General features: G+C 46.5%; 2 protein-coding genes across 4 annotated transcripts; one reads left to right on the top strand and one right to left on the bottom strand.

Moving 5' to 3' along the window:
* Nucleotides 1–1441: 1441 nt before the first annotated feature.
* On the top strand, nt 1442–9230 carry DRC2 (dynein regulatory complex subunit 2). Its single transcript, XM_019724676.2, has 8 exons — nt 1442–1778; nt 2341–2508; nt 5935–6104; nt 6623–6761; nt 7573–7770; nt 7959–8177; nt 8541–8693; nt 8807–9230. The coding sequence occupies exons 1-8, from the start codon at nt 1647–1649 to the stop codon at nt 9122–9124; spliced, it is 1497 nt and encodes a 498-aa protein (XP_019580235.2). The 5' UTR covers nt 1442–1646; the 3' UTR covers nt 9125–9230.
* Nucleotides 9231–9581: 351 nt separating this feature from the next.
* Nucleotides 9582–13135, bottom strand: FKBP11 (FKBP prolyl isomerase 11). Of its 3 annotated transcripts, XM_019724678.2 has the most exons (7): nt 12996–13135; nt 12576–12784; nt 12330–12395; nt 11858–11945; nt 11520–11553; nt 11076–11146; nt 9582–9832 (listed from the first exon to the last, which is right to left on the bottom strand). In XM_019724678.2, exons 2-7 carry the CDS (start codon nt 12702–12704, stop codon nt 9615–9617), a joined length of 606 nt encoding a protein of 201 aa, XP_019580237.1. In that variant the 5' UTR covers nt 12705–12784; nt 12996–13135; the 3' UTR covers nt 9582–9614. The 3 variants fall into 3 exon arrangements, with proteins under 3 accessions (XP_019580237.1, XP_019580238.1, XP_074181856.1); XM_019724679.2 differs by lacking the exon at nt 12996–13135 and having other exon boundaries at nt 11520–11588; nt 12330–12454; nt 12576–12709; XM_074325755.1 differs by lacking the exon at nt 12996–13135 and having other exon boundaries at nt 12330–12454; nt 12576–12709.
* Between the last annotated feature and the right edge of the window lie 3499 nt (nt 13136–16634).

Here is a 16634-nt window from a genome sequence, read left to right as displayed (position 1 = left end):
AGAAGCAGGTTTACAGATGGTTCTGCATGACATGCAGGCACCACTCAAAGTGAACAGCTGTGGTCCTACATCCCCTTTCTGGGACATCTCTGAAGGATGTTAGGGAAGGGAAAACCTTCCAGTGGGCAGAACTTTTAGCAGTGCACCTGGTTATTCACTTTGTTTGGAAGGAGAAGTAGCTAGATGTGCGATTATATATCAACTCATGGGCTATGGCCAATGGCTTGGCTGAATGGTCAGGGGCTAGGAAGTAACATGATTTGAAAACTGGTGATAAGGAAATTTGAGGAAGAGGTATGTGGATAGACTTCTCTGAATGGGCAAAAGTGTGATGATATTTGTGTTCCACATGAATGGGGCTATCTCAGCAGAGGAGGATTTTAATAATCAAGTGGATAGGATGACCCATTCTGTACAAACCAGTCAGTCTCTTTGCCTACCCACCCCTGTCATTGCCCAATGGGCTCATACACAAAGCGGCCATCATGGTAGGGTTGGAGGTTATGCATGGACTCAGCAACATGGACTTTCACTCACCAAGGCCAACCTGGCTATGGCATTCGCCGAGTGCCCAATCCGCCAGCAACAGAGACCAACTGGGCCTCCTGCATGGTACATTCCCCTGGGTGAACAGGCTGATTCATTGGACAACTTCCATCATGGAAGGGGCAGTGTTTTGTTCTGAGTAGAATAGATATTTACTCTGGATACACATTTGTCTTTTCTGCACACAATATTTCTACATTTTTGTGTGTGGATATTTCATATAAATGGAAACTTCCAATAGGTAGTCTCTTACATTTGGCTTCTTTCACTGAGCATGTTTTTGAGGTTTATCCACATTGTAGCAAGTATCTGTAGTTAGATATCTTAGACTGATATCTAAGAGTAAAATATCTGGATTGCATAGTAAATGTATGCTTAACAATTTAAGAAACTGCTGGAGCAACTCTATTTACCAAATGGGATGCTGCCCGATTCGTGAATTGCTCAACAAAGCCAATTAAATGAAAAGAAGAAAGGAAGAAAGGGAAGGAGGGAGGGAGGAAGGGAGGAAGGAAGGAAGGAAGGAAGGAAGGAAGGAAGGAAGGAAGGAAGGAAGGAAGAAGGGGAAAGAAGGAACTGCCTAACTGTCTCCAAAGTGGCTGCACTTTGGCAATGTATGAGGATTCCCGTTTCTCCATATTTTCTCCAACATTTAACATGTGTATTTTAAAATATAGCCATTCTATGAAAAACACACACACACAAAAAGCGTTTTAAAAGGTTCAGTTAGGAGGTTAGGGATTTTGAGAAAGGTAAAACTACCCTCTCTCTCATACACACTCAAAAAAAAAAAAAAAAAGACTGAGGTCCTCCAGCCGGGAGAGGACGCTCCAAGCTAGGGCCTCTCCCCCTGAATTTCTCACAGCGCCATCTTACCGAGATTCCGTTGCTAGGAGACGGAGATGCGTCTTTCGGCTTGAGAGCGCTGCCTCTCTGCTCTGCCAGGCTCTGTCTTGCCCCAGGACTGAGATCTAAGGTCCCACTACTGTTCAGGAGCAGTTCCAGAACGCCTTTTTTGGGGGGCATTTTCCTCTTACCCCCTCTAGCACTGGCTGTGGCAGATCGAGGAACCTTGCCCAGATCCAGTCCTTTACCCAGCTATGCCTAAGAAAGGGAAAAAGACCCAGAGGAACCTGTCCGATGAGGAGCAGCTGCTTCTGTTTCAGCAGAAGATGCTGGCAGAGGAGGAGATGATTAAGAAGAAGGAGCGGCTCCTGAGCCAGTTCTTGAAGGTGATGGCTTTCTGTGTTACCCCTGCTCAGCCCCACCCACCCCCTGCGCTGGCCCTGTCATGGTGGCAGCCTCATTTTCATGCTGGTCTCCCCTCCTCCGGAAATCTTGAGACCCAAATGTACTTAGATCTCAGGCAACACTGTTTGGGAGGAAAGGCAGTTCTATGTGGACCATGGGGCGGGGGGCGCTTCAGTGACGTAGAGCTTGGCGGTCACAACTCAGCCCCAGAACTGGGACAGTAGGTGCTGTCAGCTGTCTCTGCTGTTTGAAATTCTGATATTCTCCCTGGAGATGGGTCATTACAAACAGCATCCTGCTCTGATGCCTTCACCCTGAAGAAAGTTCAGCCTTGCCCTCCTTAAAATGCCCTGGGGCTGTTCCTGTCTTACTTGAAACCCTCTGAAAACAAGAACAGGAACTCCCTGAGTGTTAGCCATCAGGAGCTTGGGTCCTTAAGAACAAAGGGGTGAGGTGTCAATTGACACACTAAGTGTGATCTTTGTTATATCAGGGCTGTAGACCCTGACCTCCCAGGGGGGGTGGCACTCATTCCTTGCACAGGACAAGCTGGCCAAGGAGGAGCATAACAGTGCTCTGAACCTTAATAAGATTAACACACAGTGGAGAATGGTTCTTCGAGAAGTCAAGACCAGAGCCCTTCGTAAAGACATCGAGATCCTCAGCCAAACATTTGAACGCGTGGTGGACTGCAAGGACAATGTCATCAAGGTAGGTGCTCTTCCCAAGGAAACGCTTGAATATGGCTGCCTTGATCTCATCTCTGAATAGAAGGTGTCTAGAAAATCAATTCATTACTCAATCTTAAAGTCCTCCCAAGAAGCAGGCTGTGAAGAAAGCCAGGCTATTGGTAATAACAGTTTTCACTGAAATGAAAAATGGAACACTGGGCTGTCATTCCTTTCTCTCACTAAGAGGAGCCATTCTCCTTAGTGGTCTACTGCCCCAAACCGGTACTACACAATATTTGAGTTATAAGGCACAGCAGACATCACCTAAGGACTTGGATTTAGTACCATATCTTCATTTCAATGCGAGAAGATTCAGTTCCAGAGGGAGGAACTGGCTTGCCCGAGGTCACACAGCTAGTCAGTGAGAGAGCTGGGACTAAAACATGGGTTTCTGGATTCCCACTCCAGTATTTTTTCAACCAAATTCTGTTTGGCCTCTCTGATTCGACTCCAGTGACCCTACATAAGATTGAGAAGATTTCCATGGGTAAGAGCAGTTCTGAATCTCTAAGCAATTAACTCAACCAGGCTTCTGCTCTTGGGAAGCTTTTGAATCCATACCATCATTTGTTCTAAGGAATTTTGCTGTATTCCTTCTTTCATTCGATTTTTAACCTGTTTACTGACTCCTTCTCCTTAGTCTTTTCTATCTTAAGTCAAAAACCCCACAATAGCAGCAAAATATACATTGTCAACCTGACATTCCCCCTCTAGAAAACACACATCTTTCCTCACAGCCTAACCTCTAGGGAAAAAAAATTCAGTAGACCTTGGGCAGCTTCGAGTGATACATATTAAGAGTCCCAAATTTGCGAAACCATTATAATTCCTCACCCCACCAGTGATACCACATGGCTTTTTAAGTGACATCTTCAGACCCTTGTTGGGAATTATCAAATACTTGCTGAGCCAATTAGCTTCTTCCTACGCAATAGCTTTGCAGCTAATGGTTACAGTCCCTGCCTTTGGTATATAACACATTGCTAATGTTAAACACCTTCGGGGCCATTCCTGAATAACCGAAACTGCACGTTAAATGCGCTTGCTATCTCCACTTCTTCACTTCCCATTTATCCTGCATCCCACATCTGATGTCTACCCTTCACTAGGAAACTGCTCTTGTAAAGACCACCAGGCCCGAATCATGGATGCTTTTTTTATCATTTAGTTGTCATCTAACCTGACTTCTCTATGACACTGACACTCTTGGTCAGTGCTCTCCTTCTTTAAACTCCCCTTTGGTTTCCATGACACCATTCTTTCCTGGCTTTTCTCCTGCCCCTTTGTGAGTTCCTCTTCCTTTCTCCATCCCCTGAATGTCAGGGTTTCCCAGGTTTCTGAGTCTGACATCTCACTCTTTAACCAGGCGTGTAAGGTCTAGACCATCTTACTCGTTACCCTGGCTTTAAATACCACTTATATGCACTGACTCCTAGGTCTGTAACACCAGCCAGGATTTTTCGCTTAAGTTCCACATCCTTATATTCAAACTTCCTACATATCTGTTCCTAGCTGTTGTACTTTTCTCACAACTGAACTCTTGGGCTTCCCCTTCTCTGGCCAGCCCCATTCCCCATACTCCACAATCTGGTCTGCCTTATACTCTCTATTTAGGTGGCTGGTGCCATTCACCACATCACCTAACCCAGAAATCTGGGACTCATCCTTGGTTTTGGGACTTCTTTTACTAAGTCTTACATAAATCTGCTCAAGTATGTTTCAAAGCCATCCCCTGCTCTATTCCCCCGCTGCCCTGCTGTAGTTGAGTCCTGGGCATTATCTCTCATAGGGACTATTGCAATAGTCCCCTGTATTCCAGCCTTCATGCCCAGCCACCTCCAGATCGTTATCTACACAACTATCAGATTATCTTTCTAAAAAAAAAAAAATCTGATCATGTTACTCTACTGCTTAAATCTCCTTAGTAGCTCCCCTCTTCTACAGGAAAAAAATCCAAACTCCATGGGAAGAACATCAAAGCCCTTCATGATCTGGCCTCTACTGTACCTTTCACATAACCATCCTTGTTTCTTACCTGTGCCTTTGCATCTGCTATTCCCTCTACCTGGAATTTTCTTTTCTGCATCTCCCCAGTCTTCCTGGCAAATTCTCACTCCTCCTTCAAGACTGATACAAATGACATTTCTTCTGTGAAGCCTTCCCCAGGGCTTAGACGTTGGCACTCCGTCCTTTATGTCATGTTGTCACTGGTAAATCATTAACTTCTTAGCACTTTCCACGTTTTACTGTAATGTTCTGTTTATGTCACTCTTTTCCTACCACAAGACTGCAAGTTCCTTTGAGGGCAGTGAGCATGTCTTTTAATTCGAATCCTCGACCTCCAGCACAGGGCTGGCACACAGCAGGTTGAGTAGACATTGTTGAGAGAGTGAATAGCCTTCCATCATCAGAACCGATTTCAGATGATCCTTTTTCATGCTAAACATGTAAGGTGAAAGCTAGCTCTGCCTGGAGCTTGTGGTCATTTACAGGGAGTGCACTCATGGTGTCTGGATCATATGGGATATGATAATATAGTCACATTATTCAAAATTAAAAAGATAAAAAATTATATAAAGTTCCCTCCCACTGGTGCCTTTCAGCCACCCAGTGCCCTTCCTAATAATTTTAGTTTCATGAGTAAACCTTTTTTAACACAAATGGTAGTACTACATATTGCTCTGCCCCTTGCCTTTTTCACTTCACAGTATATCGTGGGGATTATTCCACATTAGCCCATAAAGAGCTTCTTATTTGTTTTTTTACAACTGTATAGTAGTCTGCATTGTAATTTCATATGTTACTTTGTCATCTGTACTTTCTGTATCTTGGTAATTGGATCTAGAAGTTTGGAGGTGTTGTATTCTTCCATTATCTCTCTTTTTGTAATGTTAGCAGCTGTTAATATCCATTAATTCATTGGGGGTTGCAAAATGCTGATTTTCTAATGATATCATTCCTTTTTCATTAGCTTGAATACTTCCATAAAGAAATACTTCCCATCATTTCCCATTCAATTACCGAAAGGTACAGTTTATATAAGAAAGGCAGGATAAATGCTTGATTCCTTCTCTTACCTAACAAGACACCCTCGGTTCAACTTGTTTATTTTTGCCTCAGACCTCCAAGCAGCCATTGCTCCAAGAATTCCTGGTTCCTTTTAGTGGTAGCCACATTGTTGTAAATGTTTGTTGTCCCTAGGACCCTGGTGGCTACATGGGTTTCCCTGATGTCCCTCTTATTTTACATTCAAGAGTGGGAGAACCAGCACTCTCAGAGCCAAAGAATTGGCATTAGGAACTAAGGGAAAATGTCATTCATGTTATCCAGCTAGCCAGCTGCACACATTGTTCTATTCTCTCACAGAAGCCGTCCAGCCAAAATGGTAACTCTGTTTCCTACCCAGTCTTTAGCTAAGGACCTGTCAGAAGCCGAGGAACAGTACGCCCAGGCTCTGCGCAGCCACTTGCACAGTGTTGATCAGCTATTGGCCCTGCAGAGGTGTCGACTCAACCTCCTAGAGGAAAGTTACAACATGGAGCTGGAGACCCTAACCAAGGAGTTCGAGACAGAAAGGTATGGGGGCTTGAGTCCAGGGGCGTGTCCTATGTCAAGGAGCTGCCTGTAAGCGGGTGGCCAGCACCCTGGAGCCTCCCATCTTGATTACGACACGACCCCCCCAGTAGAAAAGATCCTGAGTTCCTTCTAAACGAACTCAGGTTTAAGCCTGTAGCCTTAACTTCCCTTTGCCCGTGCCAGGTCCCTATCTGAAACACCGACACCCCTTTTCAACTATCAAAATCCTACCCATATGGCAGGGGATAGGGATGGGAAGGAGACTTCTCACTATAACCCTTTGTACTTTGTGATTTTTACATCATGGGAATATATTACCTATTCAAAAATCAGAATAAAATAATCTTATTCATTCTTTTTGGCTCTAAAAAGAATGGAGCCTGCCTTCACTCTGTTCTCTTTCAGTACATAAGAGTTTCTACCATTCTTATAATTTCATTACAAATTGCTTTGAGTTGTCATTTTTTGATCCATATGCTTTATCCCTCAGAGCAGGGACAGTATCTTATCTCCTACAGAAAAACAATTATTGACCAACATGAAAAAGAGATTCGCTACCTACAAGATGTCTTCATGGCCATGGAACAGAACTACATAGATTCTGAGTATGAAGGCAAGCTGGAGTTCCAGAGCATGTGGGACGATCTTAAAAACAAGGTACAGAGGGAGAGCAGATGGGCAAGAACTGGGAGAGAAAAATGCTCAAGGCTAGTAGAGCTAGAAGAGATCCCTTTAACCAACAAAATCAATAAAACGCCTGTTGCTACTGTAGGTCCCCCTACTGCCTTTTGTACTTTTGTGAGAATTGGTCAGAGGGAGGACCCTTCTGAAATGTCAAGGAGATGCATTTTAGAGCTAAAAAGCAACAAAGAGATCATCTGGCTTCACTCCTGTGACTTGTAGATGAAGAACCTAAGGCTCCCAAAAGTAATGACCTGTGCAAGTCATGCTGCTGGTTTGTGGTAGGGCCAGGAGGAGAATCCAAACCCCTGCCCCTTGGTGCTTTCTTTCCACCATCCTGGAGGTTGCAAACTTAGACAGCCTGTAGACCTGGGTTTGGGTATGGGGTTCTTTGTTTTTATTGTGCCTCAGTGTTTTGTAAAAAATTTAATAAAGTTCCTACATTTAAAATTGGGACATTTCACATAAAAATCCAAATTTTACCTTCCTTTGAAAATTTTAAAGATCTGCTGATACTGGGCCATATTTCCAAATGGAGACATTCATGTGGGGCCAAGCAGCTGTGCCCCCTCCACGCCCCGCCCAAAAGAGCGTTTCCTCTGATTCACCACAGACCCCATCTAACCCACAGCACTTATTTATATCATCTGCCTCGTCTTTGTAGGCATTTTCATTGGTGACCCCTGCACTATACTGTGCTATAAATAGTGCAAGAGGGTGAGGTTGCTGGTGGGAGTGAAAGGGCACTAACAGGACAGGCACTGGCTATTTTGGGGCCACTTCCTAGAATTTAGAAGAGAAGCACTTTCTAAGACTGCAACTGGAGAATGTAGTAGAAGATCTGTGGAGAAAGTTCCAGGATGCCCTCAAGAATTACACTGATGCCACAGAGGATCGAAAGGTTGCCTTCGAGACCCTGAGGGTGAAGGATGAGAAGAGCTCCAAAGAGATTGAAGTGCAGATGAAAAAAATACAGAGACTCCAGGTTAGTGCAGCCAACCAGAAATACCCACGGCTTTAACCGCTCCGTTATCCTCTGTTCATCTTCCCCCAGGTTACGCCGGGCCTCACAAAGGGTTGGGATAAACTTTGATTTCAGTCTCCAGACAGTCCTTTTATCTGTCTCTCTTTAGACCCTCAGCTGGTCAACTGTTTCCTCTTCTGTTTCTCCAGGATTCCATAAGTATTGTAAAAGGCAAGATCATGGTGCACAGCCGTGAGAGTGAAGAGCAGAACCAGTACATTCGTGATGACAAGGAGCTGATCCTTGTACAACTGCGGAAACTTAAGGCCCAAAGGACTCAGGCCCGGGAAATATCACAGGAGAACTTAGTCAAGCTCACTCTGGAAAGTAATGCCGCCATCAAAGCCCTGAGAAAGATTGTCGATAAGGTAACAGGGGTGGGGGTGGTCCAAACAAAACCAAGGGGCCAGGCTCCCTGTGAAGTGAAAGGGGTTTGAGAGTGGTAGAGGAGGCTTTCTCCTGTTTTCTGCCTGAGTGGACACTTGGAATACATTTTTTTATTCCATGTTCCCTCCCATGCCACATTTTAAATTACATTGATAATGAATTTTATAAAAACATAAAATACTTGGAATAATGCTTGGCACGCAGTAAGCACTCGTGGTAAATGTATATATTCCTCGTCTCCCACTTGGATGGGTACCTCCCTTGGTTCAAACAGGGGAACCAGCTCTACTATTCCCCCTCCCCACTCCCTTTCCTAATAAAAGGTCTCTTCCTCTTTCCAATAGGGTGAAAAGATCCTTAAACTTGCTGAAATATGTAGGAAATTTGAGACAGAGGAAGAAAAAGTCCTGCCTTTTTATTCACCAACATTGACTCCCGAGGAGCAGGAGGAGATAGAGGAAATTCAGCCAGAGGACCTTACTGAGGAGCTGGCAAAGGTAAAGTTCCTAGGGCCCAGAGGCCATGGCTCAGAGTTGGGGAGGACAGGGCACTGGGCTGTATTTGCTAATGGGCCCCACCACACACCTTCTCCCTTAAACTCAACTCCCAGGTGATAGCAGACTACATAGGGATGGAGAATTTCTGGAAAAGGTACAACAAAGTGAAACTGGAGCAACTGAGCCTCCAACATAGACATGCCGAGTTGTTAGAAATCAACGGGAAGCTGCGGGAGATGCTCAAGCAGTACTTGGATGGCATCTCAGTGAGTGATGAAGTGCTGAGCCAGCTCAACCCACTGTTCATCGTCAACCATCGAAGCAACTTAACCCAGCCCTTGTCCACACCTGCAACCCAGCCAGGTGACAAAAAACCTCCAACCACGTACAACATCATTGAAGCAGCCCACGTGATCTCCCATATCCTGTGACACAAGAAAATCTCTTTTCAACCCCCAGAGGATTTTTTGAGACCCCTGAGGACTTTGCTATTAAAAATGCCCGTGGAGTTCGTGAGCTCCTTATATCTTTGCCATATTGGACAGAGCAGTCTACTTTGAGGACACTAGGAATATAGCAGCCCCAGGATGTGGAAAGAATAACTAGGCAACTACCAGGAGGCTTATTCCTCAATGACAAATTGCTCCTGGAGTCAGGGCACCATGGGAGCCCAAACCCATACCTTCGGAACCTAGAGATCTTATGAGAAGATTCTAGACCTGGTCCTTGGAGTCAGGACAGGAACAGAAGGCTGGAGGAAGAGGTGATCTAAATCCTCCAACCACCCTCATGCCAGGGAAGATCCACCTCAGGGTGCCTTTCCCCAGTCCTTTTCCTCATTCCCACTTACAAAAGTAGCCTCAGAAAGGATCAGGTGAAGAATGCAAAGAAGTTTTGTGTTTTTTTAATTATTATTATTTATTACTTCTTTTTGTTCTTGTTTCGTTTCTCTTCCTTGAGCTTCTTTTTGGAGACTTTGGGCCTGTTGGCCTTTTTGTATAGGTGATACCCAATGAGGCTCAGAAGGGCTGGCACCATGGCCATGCCTACCAGAGGCAAAATGCCCTTCACCAGCTTTTGCCAGTAGTTGGCTCGGATCAGTGCAATCAGCTCCACGTCGAACTGCAGCACTGCATCCGCTGGAGGCAGAGAGGAGGTGAAGGTTAGGATCTCTGAGTTTACCCAGGACTCTGAATCTGAACGAAAACAAGAGGGCAGGCCACACCAGAGCAACAACTATGCAACTGGCAAGATTTAAATGTGAGGTTGAGTTCCCTTAGACAAAGACAGAAATGGGTTTGAGCAGAGTCTAGTGATAGTCATGTTTACCCCAGATAACACAAGTGTGGCTTGTGTTCCATGATAGGTCTTTAACAGCACAGGAAAACTTTCTGTGGACCTGAAATGTACATGCTGTTCTCCATTTATAAGCGGGAGAAACCTCGGTTCTAACTGTACTCCATTTCCAAATAGCCACATGGAGACAATCTTTGCAGGGCTGAAATTAATTGGATTTAAACTAGACTTTTAAAAATTCCACCAACCAATAAACACACGCAATACGACTGTTAAAAAAGACAGGTGTTTCAACATATGAGCTGGAAAGGAAGAAGGATGTGTCTTACAAAAGTAGGGGCGGGGGAATGAGTGGAGGGGGGGGGAAGAAATGCAGACAGAAGCAGCACTGGAAAGAGGGAGGTAATAGTGCTTTGGGTAAGACTGTTTCTCTTTAGTTCCCCTACCCTCTTCCAAAGTCTCCCTGGAACTAGGATAAGAACTTTTACCCCAATACTCTGAAGTACAACACATTTTAGCTAATAGAACATTTATTATAACCAAAAGCAAGAGATACGCATCTTGGGAAATCTATCCAGTCTCAGGCCTTTAAGGGTAGGTATCAACAGTAATCTGTGAGGGCTTTTAAAGTTATGGGGTGGGCATGACTTTTAAAAGTTGCTGGTTTTTGTTTCATTTTGTTTTGAATTACTTGACTGTGACCATTTTTACTATCTCTTCTCTGAAGGCTGAAAGGAAGAGTGGAGATGTGGTGAGAAGTCATGCCATCTGCACAAATGACAGTGGAACTGTAGGAAAAAGGCAGGAAAGAAGTCCAGAGTTCTGGGAAGGGTGGCACAGGCAGGTGTCTCCCCCCTAAAAAGCTGCTGGCTGCCAGAGGGTCAGCCAGGTGGCCTTAACCGGTTCTGTGTGTCTAGTCCCTGTGGTAACCTAAGGAGGAAAACGTGGTCCTTTAGGAGGCCCTAGCCATTCCTTTTAGCAAACTGAGTTTAGACCTTCTCAAGCTCCAGACAAGTTGTGTAGCTCCTTGTAGCTCTTAGGGACTAGGTATTTTGATGGTCTGAGAGAGATGTCTAGTCAGATTACCTGGGATAGACGGTGGAAAGCCCCGTTTTCCATAGGCCAAGTGAGAAGGAATGATTGCCCTGCGCTTCTCTCTGAGGGAAAGAATGTAAGTCACAGCCAGAGGTGGGACCAGGTGGGCCAGCAGCCTCAGTCCATCAGAAGCCCCACCAGCGATATCCTCGGAATATTCACACCCAAAACACGAACTTTCCCACCTGGCACCAAACAGGTGGACCAGCAAAGATGTCCATCCCCCCACATGCCTCCATTCCTCCAACAAAACCCACAGTCAGAGAGGCGCAGAGGCTTTGGATGCCCTCAGGGCCCAGTGACCTGGACCTGCCCAGTGCAAAGCCAGGGCCCTTTATCCCACCTACTCTTGCCTCCTCTAGGAGTAGGGATAGCAGAGAAAGCCTCAACCCATGCAAAGCAGGTACCCAAGCCCGCCCTTGCCCAGATACTCACCCCACACACATGTCAAGAAGGCTCTGCTCCAGACCTTGAGGAAGAAGACACCACTGAACAGGAAGCTACCTACATTCCCCAAATCCCAGGAGAGGAGATCAAAGGCTCCCCTTTGACCCTTGGTTGAGCAACCTACTTCTCAAATCTCTGGCTTCAAGTAGGGTATGGGGCAAGAGGAGTATTAGAGGTGGGATTTGAACCTCAGGAGGTGGCTGGTAGAGACCTGGGGGGGTCTTACTAATTCCCCAGGTGCATTTCCAAGGTAGCTTAAGGGTTGAAGAGGTTAAGAAAGCACTTCTGGCTGAGAAGAAGAGGAAAGGGAGGGAAGGGCCACATACCTGGGATCACCTGCTTTTGGCCAAGTTCTATAACCAGAGGGTCTCTGGTTAGGGAAGTGTCAATCACGCGTCCATCTACCAAGCTGCCCTGGGGAGAGAGAGCATCCAGAGCGCACACCTAGTACTTCTCACTCCCAGCCGGGCAACACACACCTGGGCTGCTGGGCGGGGCAACCCGCTAGCAGCTGCAGCCTAGCGCTCCCCTCCGGGCAGAAGGGAACAGGAAGCCCCAAAGGGTTGGCACTTCTCGGAGATCTCTCCACCTTTCACTTCTCAGTGCCCAGGAGGAACTGGAGGAAAAGCAGGGAGGGGAAACGCGCAGGGACGAGCGCCCCTCCCCCACCACGTGCTCGAAGACCCCAGAGCCCTGAGTTACTCCCAAACTACTTGCCACGTGTCCAAGCCAAAGCTGACGTGTTTCATCAGGGCCCCGCCCCCTCCCAGTCCCCGCCCCGGCCCCCAGACCCCTCACCGTGTAGTGTATGTGAAGCGTGTCTCCAAAGGCAGCGGGCTCCGCACACGGTTCGGGGGGCTCCACCTATGATCGATCCGACTACAGGAGTCACGGAAGATCCTCCAAAGATTCCGTTCTTGTCCCTAGACCCGGCACCCCCCAACTCAGTTCCCGTACTTCCTCTCCTCCCTGCTCGCAGGTTCCTTTCAACCCACATTCCTGCACAAGGCCTGGCCCCCCCGCAGACCCGGACCGTCTCCTCACCAGGGTCTCCACTTGGAGGGTCCGGACAGGACTTTCGGTTTCGAACCCGGTCTCAGCCTGGCACACCACACCACTGAGCAGCAGCAGCGGCAGCAGACAGAGCGGGAGTAGTGACGGGTGCAGGGTCATGACTGGACACGGGGCAGGGCGCGCGGCACCAGCACAGGCTGCTCTGGTGGCGGTGTCTAGGACAGCGGATCCCTCGGTGCCTAGGCCAGATTGGACGGGGCGGGTCGCAACGCACCGGCTCCTCCTCCTGCAGCCCTTCCTCCACCTTGTCCCCACCTCCTGTAGGGAGGAGGCTGCGGGGAGCCCCCCTCCCAGCCTCTCAGAGAGGGAGGTCGCGGATCCCGTCAGCCCCTCTGCGGGCCGTTCCACAGCGAGAGGCTAGGTCACATAACGGCACCCATTTATGATTACCTCCTGCGTGGCGGGCACTTGCCTGTACTCCTCCAAACCACCCTGAAAGGCAGGCATAATTGTCTCCATTGTACAGATGAGTAACTGGATGCTCAGGGTAACTCGCCCAAGGTCATCTAGCCAGGTGGTGACAGGGACGGGATTCAAACCCGACTGCCAGAGTCCAACGTACTTGCTCTCTGCTCTTGCCTGAAAGAGCCGCGCCTCCTCACACCTATTCTGGCAGCGTCTGGCTGGCCCATCCCACCCCAGCAGTTGTCAAAGGCAGCACCCCTCTCCCACAGCCACGCCTTCAACTTGAATTTCTGGAGGTCATATATCCAAAAGAAAACAGGGAGCCGTCCCATCCCCCTGTCCTTTAGAAAGCTCATTGAAAAAGAGCAAAGGGCTATTTCCAGGTCAGGAGGGCGTGAATCCCTGATCTTTTCCTGACACTACCATTTCCTTTCTTTTTTCATCAAAACTTCTCTAATGTGCAGCTACAAATAGCCCCATTACGTTTGTACGAGGACTTCAGTTTTTACAAAGGATTTAACATTATTTCAGGTGACGCTACCAGTTCCCATTCTGCAAGATTTAAACCCTCACTGCCCACTCAGACCTCGGCATCTGGATTCTGCTCCCTCAAAAGTCATCAGTGAGCTCAGTCACCAAATTCCTGGGTCATTTCTTGGCCCCTGTCCTCTTTAGCATCTGTCTGGTATTTGATGCCACTGAGCTCTGACTGCCCTCCCAAGCTTTAGACAGAATTGCCTACTGGGTATCTCTACCTGGATGTCTGACCAGCACCTCAAGTCAACACACCCAATATATTCCTCATCCCTTTTTCTCCTTCCATCTTATCTGCAACAATCTAGACTTCATTCCCAACTTCCTGTTTCTATTAGTGGCTCTGCCGTCAGCATTCTGATTTCTTCTCTCATCTTCCATATCCAGTCTCCTTTGGATTCTCCCTCCACAGCCTCTCCAGCTTTCTTTCCATTCCCAAGACTGCCACCCTAATTAAGCCCTCATATCTCCTTTAGGTTTCAAACTATGTTTAAGGTCGTTGCATAACACTGCATGCAGATTATACCTCAATTTTTTAAAAAGGGGGAAAACTTTAAAAAATAAGCACAAACTACACTTCCAAGTCTCCCTTAAAGCTGGATAAGGCCATGTGACAAAGTTCTGGCCAATAAGACACAAACATGTTGGAAATGGTGTCCAGGACTTCCAGGAAGGCTCCTTAAAGGGAGTTAATTTAGCTAACAAGTGTGTCGTTATGTGCTCCTTCTCCTTCCCCCATCTCCTTCCTGGAATGCAGATGAAATGAATTATGCTCTCGCAGCCATATTAGACCATGAGGTGACCATGAGGATGGAAGCTATGTGCCAGGATCTTGAAGGGAAAAAATAAAAGCCTATGTCCCTGACAACTGTAGAGCCACCATACCAGTCCTGGACTGCCTACCACCAAACACCTGCTAAGACAGAAATTAACTTATTAAAAGAAAAAGGGTAGTAAACTCCTCATCCCCAGCCTCTCCCTACTCTAGCCCGTTCTGTACACAACTGCATCTGCTCAACTTGAGTCACGTCACCTGCCCACGGAAAAGCCTGCCCTGGCTCATTGCCCAATGAATAAAATTCAGACTCCCCAACATGCCAATGGAAAGCTTTCATCTGGTCTTAATCTGCCTTTCCAAACTTGGCTTTTATTCCATTCAACTGAGAGTCCTTTAAAGGAATCTCATCTTTCTCATTTCTCTATTTTCAGTGTCTAGAACATTATCTGACACATAGATGTTCGATAAATGTTTACGAATTCAACCAAATCCCTTTCCTGCTCATGGATTGTGGTGTGGCATCAGATGAACTGTTATCAAGTGTGTTCATCTCTGAGCCCAGGCTCATGCTCTTCTTTCACCCGTCAAGCTCCCTCTAGGCCAAGCTCAAATATCACTGATTCTCTGAGCTAGAAGGGACTTCCTTTATTTCTGAACTTCAGGCATACACTTGGGGACATTATTGCGTTTTTCCTTGTGTTGGTTATTTTTGTATGCCCCACTCTTCCCTCCCCATCTCCTTGAAAGAGCCAGCTCACTGGCAAGGCAAGGTCGTGATCACGTCTGGAGTCTCTCAGGTACTAGCTGCACAGTACCCTCCATATAAGATTTAGACAAATGTTTTATTTTGAATAACTATGCCATGCAATACTAAGAAACCACTAAAAAGGAAGATCTAACTACATTAGTATGGAAAATCTCTAAGACAAATGCATATATTCTTAAGTGTAAAAAAGAAGACATGTGATGAGCCCTTTTACATTTGAATTTTCCCCCAAATGTGTGCAGTATATTTAGAAAAGGAACTAGAAAGATGCACACCAAATAGCTGAGGGTGGGAGATGGGAGAATAGAGGGGAACAGGTTCCACATATTGTTTTGTATATTCATGTGTTGTTTGAATCTTTCACAATAAAAATGACTTTGGTTACAAAACAACTTTAAAATTGAATATTAAATGAACATGATATATGGTCCTGTGCCACATCATATTTAAGTCAGCAACGGACTGCATCTGATAGTGGTCCCATAAAATTGTAATGGAGCTGAAAATTTCCTATCGCCTAGTGACGCCGTAGACATCAGAGCTGTCCTAATGTCACAGCCCAATGCATTCCTCACGCTTGTGGAGATGCTGGTGTAAACAAACCGCACTGCCAGCGTGAAACAGCGCAGCACATACCATTATGTACAGTACAGAACGCTTGGTAAGAAATGCCTATGTTACTGGTTTATCTACCTACTCTACTTTTTATCGTTATTTTAGAGTGTGCTCTTTCTACTTATACAAGTTTGCTGTAACAACAGTACGCCGTGTTCCACCAGCAGCAGCCTCACACACCTCCTGCTTATCGGGTCTCTTGATTGCATTATTTTCTGTTTGATTTCATCTCGTGCTGTTTTGTGCAGTAACATGCCGCACAGGCTTGTCGCCTAGGAGCAATAGGCTGTACCATAGAGCCTATTAAGTGGCACGTGACTGTAGAGAAATACAACAGAACATGTGGGAGGTGTTGAATGAGTTGTGTTAACAAAACTAAAGGAGCCAGACTAGGGGGGAAAAAGTCATTGTGATCAGAGAGGTCACAGGCAGCTTTGTGTATCTTAAAGGAAAGTGGTATTTCCTAAAAAATGAGAAAGGGGATAAAGGCAGAGGGCCAGATATTTGGGGAAAATGATTGGACCAGTTTGACTCAACTAAGGGATTTAGCCAGGAGAGTAGAGGTAAGAGCTGGTTGTGGAGAGCCTTGAATGTCAGACTGAGGCAGCAGGAGTTCATGGAAGTTTCTGAGCAAGGGATGATAATGCATACTCCTGATGCATGAGCTGACTGGAACGGCGTCGTGAAGGTGGAAGACGACTCTCCAGGTCTGAGGTTGTCTGGGAATCTGATGGGAAGGGGAAGAGGAAGTGGGGGTGAAGTGAAGAGGGTGGTAGTAGGAATGGAAAGGGCAAAACTAAGATAACAAGATCACCCACAGAGGGCAGCACAAGCCCACTTGGACCCAGGAGGCACCACAGAGGAAGGTGCTGTCTCCTTGGATCAAGTTAGGAGGCACCTGAAGGACACAGAAAGGTGAGATGGTTCTAGG

This window comes from Rhinolophus sinicus, linkage group LG02, assembly GCF_036562045.2.
Source record: "Rhinolophus sinicus isolate RSC01 linkage group LG02, ASM3656204v1, whole genome shotgun sequence".
Classification (NCBI taxonomy): domain Eukaryota; kingdom Metazoa; phylum Chordata; class Mammalia; order Chiroptera; family Rhinolophidae; genus Rhinolophus; species Rhinolophus sinicus.
The sequence above is the reverse complement of the archived record's forward strand: the minus strand, read 5'-3'. Positions and strand labels throughout refer to the sequence as shown.

Bases quoted from the DNA above. Each gene is read 5' to 3' on its own strand.
- FKBP11 (XM_019724678.2), bottom strand. From the start codon at position 12,704: ATGACCCTGCACCCGTCACTACTCCCGCTCTGTCTGCTGCCGCTGCTG. The intron at 11,554-11,857 runs GTATGTGGCCCT...TTCTTCCTCAAG, and splicing joins CCAAAAGCAGGTGATCCCAG to GTCTGGAGCAGAGCCTTCTT. The intron at 11,147-11,519 runs GTGAGTATCTGG...TCTTTCCCTCAG, and splicing joins CTTCTTGACATGTGTGTGGG to AGAGAAGCGCAGGGCAATCA.
- DRC2 (XM_019724676.2), top strand. From the start codon at position 1,647: ATGCCTAAGAAAGGGAAAAAGACCCAGAGGAACCTGTCCGATGAGGAG. The intron at 1,779-2,340 runs GTGATGGCTTTC...TTCCTTGCACAG, and splicing joins TCCTGAGCCAGTTCTTGAAG to GACAAGCTGGCCAAGGAGGA. The intron at 6,762-7,572 runs GTACAGAGGGAG...GCCACTTCCTAG, and splicing joins GGGACGATCTTAAAAACAAG to AATTTAGAAGAGAAGCACTT.